At 48.6% G+C, this 14,699-nt stretch overlaps 1 protein-coding gene across 1 annotated transcript in view; it reads right to left on the bottom strand.

The window, feature by feature from the left end:
• Window positions 1-10,194: 10,194 nt before the first annotated feature.
• Window positions 10,195-14,699, bottom strand: part of PSTPIP1 (proline-serine-threonine phosphatase interacting protein 1) — a gene marked incomplete at its 3' end in the record, with an annotated part of 38,962 nt that continues 34,457 nt past the window's right edge. The window contains exons 13-15 of the mRNA XM_084239977.1: window positions 11,537-11,592; window positions 11,201-11,361; window positions 10,195-10,326 (exon numbers count right to left, since the gene is read on the bottom strand). Coding sequence (XP_084096103.1) covers window positions 10,195-10,326; window positions 11,201-11,361; window positions 11,537-11,592 — 349 coding nt within the window. The remainder of the gene's footprint in view (window positions 10,327-11,200; window positions 11,362-11,536; window positions 11,593-14,699) is intronic.

Genomic DNA, 14,699 nt, shown 5'->3' with positions numbered 1-14,699 from the left:
CGTCCCTGTCCAGAGCAGGGGTTCACCAGCTCGCTGTGGCCCACGGTTGCTTCCCACCTCTCGCCCCTGCCCGAGGCATGCGGGCTGGTGTGTGCTGCGCCCCCAGCCCTGTGTCCTCCCAGCTCGTCTTGGGTGCCTGCCCTGCCGGGGCTTCCCCGCTCGCTCGCGGGGGGCCGAGTGGTGAGGGCGGGTGCCCTGGGCTCTGCGACACGGAACTGAGCCTCTGGAGGAGGACACTTCTGGAAGAAGCGCTCTGGCGAGCTGCTCCTGGAACTTGCCCAGGGGCTCCGCCCACACCCACCCCCTTCGAAGGCGCAGGCCTCTCTGTGGCCCCTGAGAGCAGCTTCCTTCCCCGCATGGCCCGGGGCAGCTTTTCCATTAAGTGTAATGTCTGGCAAAGCCCTGCGAGCGCCTTTTCCCCTCAGCCCGGGACTCCTGGACGGGGAATCCGTGTTGCCAGGGTCTGCGGGGCGCGCGCGCGCTCCCCCCTCACAGGTGAGGCTGCGCAGTGAGCGCCCCACAATGCGGGCCCCGGCCGGGTCTGCGTGGGGGCAACTGGGACCCGCACACCTGGCTCCAAGGTGCCTGGTGCTTCTAGGGCCTGCGAGGGCCGAGCGCCAGGGCTGTGGCCTCTTAACGAAGTGGGTTTGGTTTGGAAATAATTTCAAATGTGCAGAAAATTGCAGTAAGCGCTGCTCAGACAAGGACCAAAGCGGCGGATTCACTGCAACGTTCTGCCCTGTCGGGTCTGTCTCTGGCGGGTGCTTCCCTGCCGCGGCAGCGGTGTCTCCTCATGGGGATGCCCCCCTCAGGCGGGGATGCCATCCCTTTACCGGGCCTCATGTTCACCCCCAGCTGGTGGCAGGCATTCTCTCCACATTGCCCCCAGCGCAGCCTGCAGCCGGGACCATGGAGGTGACCGTCGCATCTCCTCGGGCTCCTTTACTCCTGCCCTTTGGTCGCTGACAGTCCCGGGCCGCGGCGCATGGAGCTGGGGTCTGCCCCGGGCGCGCGGGCTTCGCTGCAGGCGGCGGGAGCACCGGTGCGGGTCCTCAGGCCTGCGTGGGGCGCTCGCCATGCGGTCTGCCCCCATGTCAGCAGGAAATTGTTCCTATAAATAATGTGACAGGGCGAGAGGCAGGCGTGTCCGGGCGGCCACAGGAGAGCGCCAGGCAAAAGGCATTCCCCCCAGGGCGAGGGAAGGGAAGGCAGGGCACGGCCCAGCCCTAGGACAGGAACACGTGGCCCTGGGCGGCCAGGGAGGGCGTGGAGGGGCAAGTGGGCCAGCGGGCGCGGGGAAGCCGGGCCGCGGGGGGCTGTGCTGAGGGGCGGCTGTCCAGCCCGCCCGTCCCCCCAGGGCCCCCGGTGCCAGCTTCCGAGTGGCGAGGAAGGCCCGCCGGCCGGCTTGGGCTGTTGGAACAGGGACGCCTGCGTTGGCACCCGGCCGCCGTGGGCCTGTGGCCTTCCCTTGGGCCTGGTAGATGAAAATACGTGTTTCTCCGTATTTCAAAGGTGTTTTGAAAGGTGCTGACTCCTCTCTCCTGGGCGTCGGGTTTCCGTTATCTGCTCACTTCAGTACTGCCCCACAGATCTTCGCAGAGTCGAGGCTACCCGGAACCCCTCTGTGAGCTGTGTCTGTGGCTGCCCCGAAAGGGCTGATCTTCCCACGGGTGCCCGACTGTGACCGGGAGCACGGCCCGGGGGCGCTGCCCGCCCAGCATCCTCGCTGCCCCTGAACACACGCGCATTTCCCGTGTGTGGATCGCACGGTGTCTTAACTGACGTGTCTCTTCTCTCAGACCTTGGGGGTGTCACCCAGGGACGGCAGAAACACCCCAAGTTTGTGTGCCTTCCTGAGCCGTGGTGCCTTGGAGGTCATGGGAGGTGCCGCAGGCCAGGCCCTGCTCTCCTGAGCTGGCGCCCGTGGACGTTGCGGGAAGAGGAGAGGAGACTTGGGCCTGCGCGGCCCCAGCAGCGGGCCCTCGGCAGACTCGAGGCTCGTGGTGAGGCTGGACCGCGAGCGCCTGGCGTAAGTGGCCCTGGCCAGAGTCTGGTTTCACGCTGAGTGTGTGCGAAGAGCCCGCTCGCCAGAAAGGCCCTTGCCCTGGTCTGCCTGTCGTGCCCGCGCTCAGCTGGCGGAGGGTTGGCTTCAGTTTGGCTACGGTGGGACCTCAGCCTTTTGAACAAACTTCCTAGATGATTTCATGACACAGCCGGACCCGAGGGCCGCTGCCGCTCTCACAGGTGTGGAAGTTTCACAGGTAGAGACCGAAATTAAGCGGGGGCTCCCTCGCTCCTCCCCGGCTCCCGACGAGGCCCTGCTGCTGGAGCCCTGTCCCCGCACGCCTGGGAATCTCGTGAAGGGGCTCGGCCACCTCTCTGGCCCGAGCGGAGACCGCTGGGCCCAGGAATGGCGGAGCCTGGTGGCCGGCGCTCGTCGCTGGACCCCGGGGACACGGGCGTCCGCCTGCCGCGGCCGGGCTGCTTCTCCTTCCCTGCTGGGAAGGCCTCGCCGACAGAACTGCAGCTGCAGACGGCTGCTCGGGAGGGTGGCCGCCAGCCCCAAAGCTGCTGTGATGACTGCCAAGCTCAGACGTGGCGGGCCTTGGTGTCAGAGAGGGGCTTTTCATCAGCACGCATGTCTCATCTGAACCTCACAGAGACAGCGACCTCCAGGGGCGCTCATGGCACCCATCTCGATGAGGAGACTGAGTCTTGCTGTGACTTCCCTAAGATGACGCAGGAAGTATGGGTTCCTCAAACCCTCAAACCTCTGACTTCAGGCAGCCCCGCTTTCTCCACTGGCCCCGTGTCTGAGCAGCCCTCTGTCAGAGGAAGCCGAGGCTAGTCACACCCCCAGTTGCACACACCCCGTCTTCATCAGGCACCCTCTTTGCTGGGAAGGCCACAGGGTCGCGCAGTGGGCTCTCAGTAGCTGAGGCTGTGACCCAGCACACGGAGAATGGAGAAAGCTACAGGGGCAGTACATCTAACTCAGATCCACTTGTGGGTTTTTCCCCTGGTGTAAGTTGCCACCCAAGAGTGCCTCTCAGCTTTATTCCCTGGCCGCTCGGATGGCTGGGCCCGGGCTGCGTTACCTAGCACGCCTCACCTGTCACCCCTGGGACCACACTGCAGCACCTGTCAGGCCCTGGTAAATATCTAGGCCAAAGGCTTTCTTTTTTTTAATTAATATTTTATTTTATATAATTCTTACATCATTTTTCATTTTTGCACCATTATCATTTTGGTTATATTCCCCATAAAATTGCACCCCCCCCCTTATTTTGACCCTAGTCCTTCCTCTCCTCTTCACTCCCCCCCATAGTGTGTCTCTGGTTTATAGTTAATTGTTGATTTTGATTTTTACTTTCTTTTAATTAATCTTTTTCCTGGCCCCTTATTTAGGTTTTCTAGATTCCTGCTATGAGTGAGACCATCCGGTATTTTTCTTTTTCTTTCTGGCTTATTTCGCTGAGCATGATCCCTTCTAGCTCCATCCATGTTGCTGCAAACTGCATGTGTTTATCTTTTTTGATTGCTGAGTAATATTCCATGGTGTATATGGACCACATCTTCTTGATCCAGTCATCTATTTTTGGGCATTTGGGTTGTTTCCAAAGCTTAGCTATTGTAAACAGTGCTGCTATAAACATAGGGTTGCAGGTGCCCTTTGGAATTGATGTTTCTGTGTCCTTTGGGTAAATACCTAGGAGTGGAATTGCTGGATCATATGGAAGCTCTATGTTTAGTAGGTCAAGAAATCTCCACACAGCTCTCCATAGTGGTTGGACTAGTTTGCACTCCCACCAGCAGTGCAAAGAGTTCCTTTTTCTCCACATCCTCACCAACATTTGTTGTTGCTAGGTTTTTTAATATGTGCCATTCTCACTGGTGTAAGATGGTATCTCATGGTAGTTTTGATTTGCATTTCCCTGATTACAAGTGATGTTGAACATTTTTTCATATGCCTGTTGGCCATTGGCATGTCCTCTTCAGAGAAGTTTCTTTTTAGCTCTTCTGCCCATTTTTTTAATGGATTATTTTCTTTGTTTTTGTTGTGTCTCATCAGCTCTTTGTAGAATTTTGTGATCAGTCCTTTATCATTAGTGTTGGGTGCAAAAATGTTCTTCCAGTCCCTGGTGGGGTTTCTCTTTGTTTTGGTTATTATCTCTTTTGCTGTGCAGAAGCTCTTTAATTTGATGTAGTCCCAGCTGTTTATCTTTGCCTTCACTATCACTGCTTTGGGTGATGTGTCTGTAAAGATGTCTTTGATGTGCATGTCATGTAGTGTTTCACCTATTATTTCCTTCTATGTATTTTATGGTTTCAGGTCTTATGTCTAGTTCTTTAATCCATTTTGAGTTGGTTTTTATGCATGGTGTTAGGTGGTAGTCAAGCTTCGTTCTTTTGCATGTAGTGACCCAGTTTTCCCAGCACCATTTATTGAACAAACTTTCTTTGCTTCAGCGCATATTCTTTGCTCCTTTGTCAAAGATTAGTTGACCATAATCTGTGGGTTTATTTCTGGATTTTCTATTCAGTTCCATTGGTCTATGTGTCTGTTCTTGTTCCAATACCATGCAGTTTTGATGATTATGGCTTTGTTGTATAGTTTGAAGTCTGGGCATGTGATGCCTCCATTCCCTTCTTTTTTTTCAGGAGAGCTTTGGCTATTCAGGGTTTTTGGTGATTCCATATGAATTTCATCAATAATTGTTCTATTTCTTTGAAGAATGTAATTGAAATTTTGATTGGAATAGCATCGAATCTGTAAATTGCTTTTGGTAGGATGGCCATTTTAATAATGTTAATTCTTCCAATCCATGAGCAGGGGATGTCTTTCCATTTCTTTGTGTCTTCTTCTATTTCCTTTAACATTGTTTTATAGTTTTCTTTGTATAGGTCCTTTCCCTCTTTTGTTAGGTTTATTCCCAAGTATTTGATTTTTTTTTTTTTGTTTCAGTAATAAAAGGGATGGTTTTTTGATTTCTTCTTCTTCAGATTTATTGTTTGTGTATAGGAAGGCTACTGACTTTTGCGTGTTGATTTTGTATCCTGCCACTTCACTAAACTGATTGATTAGTTGACTTAGTTTTTCTGTGGAGTTTTTGGGGTTCTCTACATATATTATCATATTATCTGCAAATAGTGATAGTTTCACTTCTTCCTTCTCTATTTGGATTCCTTGTATATCTTTCTCTTCTCTTATTGCTCTGGGTAGGACTTCCAGGATTATATTGAAAAGCAGTGGTGAGAGTGGACATCCTTGTCTTGTTCCAGATTTTAATGGAAATGCTTTGAGCTTTTCACCATTAAGAATGATACTGGCAATGGGCTTGTCATATATGGTCTTTATGATGTTGAAGTATGTTCCTTGTATCCCGAGAATTTCAAGGGCCTTTGCAATAATTGGGGGTTGTACTTCATCGAAAGCTTTCTCAACATCGATTGATATTATCATATGGTTTTAATATTTCTTTTTGTTGATGTGTTGGATAGCATTGATTGATTTTCAGGTGTTGAACCATCCTTGTGTCCCTGGAATGAATCCTACTTGGTCGTTGTGAATTATCTTACGGATACATTGTTGGACTCTGATAGCTAAAATTTTATTGAGGATTTTTGCATCAGTGTTCATTAGAGAGATTGGCCTGCAGTTTTCTTTTTGTGTGTTGTCTTTTTTCGGTTTTGGTATTAGTGTAATGTTGGCTTCGTAGACCGTGTTTGGTATTATCCCTTCCTTCTCAATTTTTTGAAAGAGTTTGTGAAGGATAGACACTAATTCATTTCTGAATATTTGGTAGAATTCATTTGTAAATCCTCATGTCCTGGGCTTTAGTTTTTGGGGAGGGTTTTGATTACCATTTCAATTTTGCTGATTATAATTGGTCTGTTTCGGTGTTCTATTTCTTCTTTATCTAGCTTTGGGTTTTTATAGAGTTGTAGGAATTTGTCCATCTCTTCTAGATTGTTGAACTTGTTTGCATGTAACTGTTCATAGTAGTTTCTGATCATTCTTTTGATTTCTGCTGTGTCTGGTGTGATTTCTCCTCTTTGGTTTGTGATCCTATTTATTTGTGCTTTCTCACGTTTTTTCTTTGTGAGCCTGGCTATGGGTTTGTCTACTTTATTTATTTTTTCAAAGAACCAGCTTTTGGTTTCATTGATCTTTTGAATTGTTTTTCTAGTTTCGATTTCATTTATTTCTGCTTTGACTTTTATTATTTCTTTTCTTCTGCTCATTTTGGGTTTTTTTGGTTGTTGTTGTTCTTTTTCTAGATCTTTGAGCTTCGAGATTAGGTTGTTTCTTTGAGTTCTTTCTTGTTTCTTGATGTGAGCTTCTATTGCTATATATTTTCCTCTTATTACTGCTTTTGCTGCATCCCATACATTTAGGAAATTGGTGTCTCCTTGTCATTCAATTCAAAGAATTTTTTAATTTCTTCTTTGATCTCCTCATTAGTCCAGTGGTCTTCCAGTAGTGTGGGTTTCAATCTCCATGAGGTAGGAGAGTTCCTTGCCTTCTTTTTATGGTTTATTTCTTGTTTGATGCTTTCATGGTCAGAGAAGATGGTTGATATGATTTTGATCTTGGTGCATCTGTTGATGTTTGTCTTGTGTCCCAGTATGTGATCGATCCTGGAGAGTGATCCGTGTGCACTTGAGAAAAATGTTTACTCAGATTTTTTTGGGTTTAGTGTTCTATAGATGTCTGTTAAACCGATGAGCTCTAGATCCTTATTTAGAACTTTGCTGTCCTTACTTATTTTTTTGTCTCATTGATCTATCTATTGTTGATAGTGGTGTGTTGAAGTTTCCTACTACATATGTGTTTTCTCTGATGTCTGTTTTCAGAGATGATTATAGTTATCCGATATATTTTGGGGCTCCTTCATTTGGTGAGTATATGTTAATGAGTGTTATTTCTTCTTGAAGTATTGTCCCCTTGATCATAATGTAGTGACCATTGGGGTCTCTTTTTACCTTTTTGAGTTTGAAGTCTGTTTTATCTGATGTAAGTATAGCTGTTCCTGCATTCTTTTTTGGTCCATTTGCTTGTAGGATTGTTTTCCATCCTTTCACTTTGAGTCTATTTTTATCTTTTGTAGTTAAATGTGTTTCCTGGAGACAGCAAAAGGTTGGGTTTTGTTTCTTAATCCAGGCTGCAGCTCTGTGTCTTTTTATTGAAGAGTTTAGTCCATTTACATTTAGAGTTAGTATTGATATGTTAGTATCTGTATTTGCCATTGTGTTTGTCTTTCCTTTGATTTTACTTATTTATTCCTTTAATAACTTTTTTTTTTGGCTTTCTTTCGTTGTTATTCTTCCCTTTGTTGGTTCTGGATTTAAGACTTTTTGTAGTATTTTGGAGTGGGCGTTTAGTCGTAGTGAAATTCCAGAGTTTCTGTTTGTCTGAGAAGGTCCTTATTCTTTCTTCATAGAGAAAGGAGAGCTTTGCGGGATAGAGTATTCTTGGTTGACATTTGTTGTCTTGGAGTCTGTTGATTATGTCCCTCCACTCTCTCCTTGCCCATAGTGTTTCTTCAGAGAAGTCTGATGTCCGTCTGATTGGTTTTCCTTTGAATGTTATCTGTTTCTTCCCTCTTGTCAGCTTCATTATTTTTTCCTTGTCTTGGATTCTTGGGAGCTTTACTATTATGTGTGTTGCTGTATTTTTCCTTTCGTCATGGAAGTTTGGTGTTCTTTTTGCTTCTTGTATGTCTATTTTCAGCTCCTTCACATTTGGGAAGTTCTCTTCAATTATTTCCTTGAATACTTTCTCTGTTCCTATGTCTTTCTCCTCTCCTTCTGGGATTCCTATAACTCTTATATTTCCTTTCCTCATGGAGTCAGATAGTTCCCGAAGTCTTTCTTCAGTCTTTTTCCTCCGTACTTCTCTTTCCTTTTCTGTTTTGGTTCTTTTTATTTCTGTGTCTTCAAGAGTACTTATTCATTTTTCTATTTCATCTATTCTGCTTTCATTGTTTTTCCCAGAGTTCTTTAACTCCTCCATTAATTCTTTGATCTCCTGCATTTATTTTACTTCCCTCTTTAGGGACTCAATTTTATTCTTCTGATCATTGATTATTTTTCCCATATCTTTTTTGACTTCCTTCAGTTTTTTAATCATGGCAATTTTATTTTTTTTGTAATAAATTTTATCTTTATATTCCCCACACAATTGCAACCCCCTTATTTTGACCCCAATCCCTCCCCTCCCCCTCCCCACCCCCCCATAGACTGTCTCTGGTTTATAGTTTTTTGTTGATTTTGATTTTCACTTTCTTATAGTTATTCATTTTCCTGGTCCCTTATTTAAGTTTTCTAGATTCCTGCTATGAGTGAGACCATCTGGTATTTTTCTTTTTCTTTCTGGCTTATTTCGCTGAGCATGATCCCTTCCAGCGCCATCCATGTTGCTGCAAATTTTATGTGTTTATCTTTTTTGAATGCTGAATAATATTCCATGATGTATATGTACCACATCTTCTTGATCCAGTCATCTATTTTTGGACATTTGGGTTGTTTCCAAAGCTTAGCTATTGTAAACAGTGCTGCTATAAACATAGGGGTGCAGGTGCTCTTTGGAATTGATGTTTCTGTGTCCTTTGGGTAAATACCTAGGAGTGGAATTGCTGGATCTTATGGAAGCTCTATGTTTAGTAGGTCCAGAAATCTCCACACAGCTCTCCATAGTGGTTGGACCAGTTTGCACTCCCACCAGCAGTGCAGGAGAGTTCCTTTTTCTCCACATCCTCGAATCATGGCAATTTTAAATTCTCTTTCTGGAAGGCTCAGAAGTTCTTCCTAGTCACTGTCCTTGCAATCTGGTGGGTGGTTTTCTTTTGGTGGTGTGTCTTTTTTCTGAGGAGTTTCTAGGTTGCATGTAGTTTCTCTTCTTCCTGCTACCTGTTTTCTAATTTGCCCTATGCGTTGGGACACTGTGTCGCTGGTACTGGCTTTTGGTGTGCTCTTTCTGGGATTTTGGAAACTGGTGGTCCAAATGAGTCAAATACTGTTATGCCAGAAATCCAGTGAGACAGTAGTACTTTGAGTATGTTAATGGTCACTGTCACAGAATATCTCCTTCTGTGTTTGTTTAATTCCAAAGGTGTGACTTGAAGTCCTACAGACTTCGCTGGAGGTGGGGCTGCTGGATTACACTCTGGGCTCCAAATCGCTGGATCCCCCGCTGGGCTCCAACTCCTTGCCTGGGGGAACTAGGCTTGTTGGGGACTTCAGCTCACCTTGGGGAACCCTTCTGCCAATTTCAAGAAGTCTTTATTGAAGGAAGGTCCCTGTTCTAAAAGGGCAAGTCAGAGACTCACCTTCCTTTTGCACACGGTCTGCCCTGTCCTTGGCTGCGCGCTCCCCCTCTGGGCTCTACTGCTGGCCAGAAGGGGCCTGGCATGGGGGTGCTTCCCAGCTCACCTCTGACTCCTCCTCAGGGAGCCTTCTGCTGATTTCAAGTAGTCTTTATTGAAGGAAGGTCCCTGTTCTAAAATGGCGAGTCGGAGACGCACTTTCCTGCATGCATGCGATCTGCCCCTGCTTTGTCTGCCCGCTCTCCCTCTGGGCTTACACTGCTGGCCAGAAGGGGCCTGGCATGGAGGTGCTTCCCAGCTCACCTCTGGCTCCTTGGGGCGCTTTCTGCCTGTTTCAAGCAGTCTTTATTGCCAAAGTTATAATTTTTCTTTCTTTTTTTAAACAAATATACATCTTTTAATTAATCTTTTGATAGAGACAAGCAGCTCTTGCTTTTTAATTTATTAGTTTTATTTCTTAATGCAAACAAGATCTGGGATACAGGCCAGAGATGCAGGGGGTGAGAGGATTTACTAGAGACAGAGTGGGGAGCAGAACAGGCAGATCTACTGAAATACACTGCTTAGGGGAGCAGCGGGCGAGACAAGAGAGGTCTGCTCGCCATGTGGATTGCTCTGCGGCTGGTGGGGATCGAACCGGCACTGCAGAGGCTGCAGACAGCTTCACAGCGCTGCGCTCAACTGCCTGCACCACCAGGGAGGCCCGAAAGAATGCATTCTTTTATTCCCGTGGGAGGCTGCTATGCAGCATCTGCAGCCATCCACAGGTAAGATCGATTCCAGGGTCCTGGCAAGGCTGGGCACTGGTGGGTCCCTACTGGCCACACAGGCAGGGCAGTTCCAGGCGGCAGCTGCTGCCTGTTGCTCAGAGCTTCTCTAGGTAGGAACCAGGGACAAAACCTCGCTGCCCATTCCGTTCCACTGTCCACCAGCCATCCTCCCCCTCCAGGATGACCTCCAGGATGTCCCCTGCAGAGATATCCAGCTCTTCGGCATTCTGGGCAAGAAAATGAAAGCACATGAACTGGAGGGACTGCTGGGATGGTCGTTGAGGGTGGGGGGATCTCCCACCACAAGAAAAATGTGAGCTTGTCTCCCCCATAGGCTGTCAGTGGAGACTTGTCCAGCCTTCTGGGGCTGCCAGTAAGGCTGCTCTCTGGCCTAGGGCAGCCGTGGGAGACATGCTGCTCCATGGACTTGGCCTCCTGTCCCCTCTACACCCCAACCCTCAGTTTGTCATCACGGGGCCCCCACAACCTGGGGTTTCTTTCCTTCTTCCAGTCCCACTGCTGCAGACAGCAACCAACTCAGGGGCCATGTGTTCCCTGGACCCAAGTCCAAGAGCACACTTCAGGCTCCCCCACAAGCCCATCCTACAAGCACATCACCATCTGGACTCATCCAGGCCTGGACTTGTGGAGTTGGAGCCCTGCCCGGCCCAAGGTGGACCCAGGATCCAGCAGAGCAAGGAGCAGGTTGGACTGTCCAAGGACCTCAGCACAGCAGTTCTGTCGCTGCGTGACCCACCCTTCCCCATGGACCTCAGAAAACCCACCCAATACAGCTGATGACCTGGTCTGACCTTGGCTGATGCTTGGCACCCATGGCCCTCACCCAAGGATGCAGAACCTGAGCCTCACCATTCCCTGCAGATCAAACCTGGCTCTGTAGGCCACCTTGCACATGCGCACATGAAGATCCAGAGAGAACAGGCCTGTGCCTGGCAGGGCAGGAGGGGATGCCTCATCGCAGCACCTGTAGAGCCCTTCCTGAGTGCCAGGTGTGGGTCTGAGGGCACTCTTGGTGCATGTGCCTATATGTGAGCACCCTCAAGCAGACATGTACCTCCTGAGACAGGGGCGAGGGCCTACCTGGGCCACATAGTCGTAGAGAGCCCTGTAGTCCTGGCCTGGCAAAGTGGGGGGTCTCGGCACCCCTTTCACTGCGATGGCTGCATAGGCTGCCTCGTTCTGCTCAACTGCGATGGCTGTGTAGACTGCCTCATTCTGCCCACGTGTGGGGGTCAGAGTCTCTGTGGAGGTAAGAGCAGGGTGCAACCTGGAGTCCCTTTCAAAGGACAATGGCCCCAGAATGCCCTCGCATGGAACTTTCCTGTGCTGGGCTCAGCCTCTCCCCTCCCTTTGTGTCCGCCTGCTGTTGGAGGGCCATGCGAGAGTCCCCTCCTCCCCCCATGTCATCCCCACTACCTGTGGAAGCTGCTAATGATGCTGTCTTGGAACTTCCATGCAGCATCCCAGAGAACCTGTGGGCAGGTGGAGAAGACCAAAGCGCCCTCTCAGAGCTCCTAGTCTCCAGCACGGATGGGATGAGGGTCCCCCAGAGGGTGGATGGTACCAGTGGCCCTTATTTTGCCAGCAACACTCTCTCAGTCCCTCAAGTTGGGACTATTTCTCAGCCTCTGCTCCTTTTAGGACACTTTTGGGTGACCTTTGTGCTACAGCTTCCCTGCCAGGCCCCAGGCCCAGCCTCCCCCTCAGGCCACACGCTGCCCTTTAGGGCTCATTCCACCCACACCCCACAGGGACCTTCGCCAGCCTGAGCCTGGCCACCCTTCTCCCTGTGGCCCCACTGTGAGCTGGCCTGTCCCACTAGTCCCTGATGGCACAAGCAGAGTCCCTACTACACGGTGACTTTCGGAGAACAGTGCTTGTCTGGTTCACCCCTTTCCCGGTGCCTGGCTCATGCCTGGACTGAATCAGTCATGAACGTTTGTTGAATAAAAGGAAAGAGGGAGACACTGGAGGCGCAGAGTGGGGGCAGATGGGAGCACCTCATGATGCAGACAGTGCCTAGGGGTAATTCAGTAGGACTGACACTTCTTCCCTAGCCCAAGAAAGGATTCCTAATGGGGCTGAGCTAAGATTTCAAAGACATAGATTTAATAGGCAGAGACTGGGGTACAAAGCGTTGCCAGGGAATGGAAAGGGGTACATGGGTGCAGAGGAGTCTGGAAGTGTGCTGGGCCGGTTGGAGAGTGTCTCTGCAATAGGGCCTAGAGAAGACCCCAAGGGGCCTTGAGTGCCAGGTGAGGCCTTGAGTGCCAGCCCCGTTGGAGGCTTTCTGTAGTTCCAGGCAGGACCCGAGGGACTTTTCCCTTGGCTGAGAAGGTTTGTGGTGCTGAGAACCTGGGAGTGAAAACACACACCCAGGATGGATGTACAGGGATGTGCTTGTGTGAACCCAGCACATGCGAACAGGCCAGGAGCTAACACAGGACACAGAGAGGCAGCACTCATGGGGTATGTAGGGACTGGGGCAATGCCAGCAGGACTGTAGCTGGGTGGTGGACCTGGTGGAGGGAGCTGTCTACACTCCAATTCTCCCTCCATTTACTTCCCAGCCATTGCCCTGCCCCTGTCACTCCAGCCCGGCTTCTGGCTATCCCTTCCCCAGCCAGTACCCATCTGCTCCAGGAGCCAAACCTCCCTTGCTCCACCCTGTTTCTGTTTCTCTCTCACTTATCCTCATGGTGGGGGGACCCTTCTCTGTTCCTTTTAAACACTTCCCCAGAAAGCTCTTTCATCAAGTTGTTTGAAGGGCCATCTTGGGGGACTTGGGAAGGGTGGCATCAAAGGACATTCCCTGTTTCACTTTGCGAAGAACAAACTAAGGGAAGTCCAGGTGGGCCTTGGACTCAGTAACTCCCATGACGTGGGACAAAACCAGAGTACCTCACAATTGCCAATGCCTGCATGAAACAGACACTGGGAAAATTCAACTCTGTGAGACAAAATGATGAGTGGGGGAGAGGTGTTCGCTGAGGTGGAGACTGCAGTTCATACCCATGCCTGGGAAGGGTAGAGCTGAGTGTTGCAGATGTAACCGTGGGAGATATGGACAAGAGTGCTTGGGTGAGCCATGCAGACAGGGCCCCAAGTGAGAAAGACAAAGATCAGAAAGGTGCAACTCTCCCTACCCATTTCCTTCAGGAGCAGGCAGATTCAGGGACCAAACAGACAGTGAAGCAACACTGGAAAGTGCCATGGCTGCACCGCAGAGACACCGGCTTAAAGCTATAGAGGAGGTCTAGCAGTGGAAGCAGACATGAGTCATGCCCACACACACCATTTTCACCAGCAACAGACCCCTCCAGCACTCTCCCCCACTCACAAAGGACCCAGCTAAAAATTAGTTCTCCCTGACATACAGTGCCATCTACTGGAAAAGTGGAAACTCTGAACCCTTACTACTTAGAAATCAAAAAATGATGAGAAGAAAAAAACACAACAAATGGCAACTTAATTCCTCAGGGAAATACTACGCCACAAAGAGAGAACAAATCTCCAGGACCCAACCACAAAGACATGGAAGATATTTTCTCCATGTCAGATACAGAGTTCAAAATAGCCATAAAGAAATTCAGAAAAGGGCCTCCTCCCCTGGTGGTGCAGCGGTTGAGCGCTGGAGTGCGAAGCTGCCCGCAGCCTCTACAGCGTCAGTTTGGACCCCGGCTGCAGGCGAGGATCCCACATGGCACACAGACCTCTCCTGCCGTGCCAGCTCCTCCCCTCAGCAGTGTGTTTCGTCAGTCTGCCTGTTCTGGTACCCCTCTGGCTCTGGTGAATTCTCTCACCCTCCCACGGTTCTGACTATATCCAGTGCTTATATAAATAAACAAACAAACAAACAAGCAAACAAATAAATCTTTTAAAAAAAGAAATTCAGAGAAGTGGGGGAAAACACAGAAAAGTTGATCAAAGATATAAAAGAAAACTCAGAAAAATGAATGTTCTAAGAAATAAAATTAATGGAGAGAAAATCAAAATTTCTGAATTGAAGCTTTAAACAAGAAAATAATGGAGATGAAGGATGTACAAAGATACATAGATGAGATAAAAATTCTGGAGAAAGCTATGGAAGTAAAATAGACCAAGTGTAAGATCATTGAAAATGACAATGCACAAAGAATCCAGGTGGAAGAAATGACATAGGCAGGAAAAAATGAAGAAATACTTCAAGAATTATCTGATTCCATAAGAAAAGGCAATATAAGAATAATGGTTACCCCAGAAGGGGGAGAGTAAGAGAAGGGAACAGAGAAATTGTTTTAAAAAATAATAGAGGAAAACTTCCCAAACCTGGAGAAGGAACTAAATACACAATTCCATGAAGCTAAAAGAATACCAGGTTATCTAAATATAATGAGTCCTACTCCAAGACACATAGTGGTGAAACTTACAAGAGTTCAAAACAAATAAAGACTGTTGATGCTGAAGGGGGATGAAGCAGATCATCCATAAAAGAACTCCAATCAGGCTTATATCTGACTTCTCTGAGAAACACTATGGGCAAGGAGAGAATGGAACAATGTGATCAAAATACTTAAAAATAAAAATTGCAGCCAAGAAT

Source organism: Talpa europaea (genome assembly GCF_964194135.1).
Source record: "Talpa europaea genome assembly, chromosome: 8".
Taxonomy (NCBI): Eukaryota; Metazoa; Chordata; class Mammalia; order Eulipotyphla; family Talpidae; genus Talpa; species Talpa europaea.
This window is presented reverse-complemented; position numbering and strand designations above follow the sequence as displayed.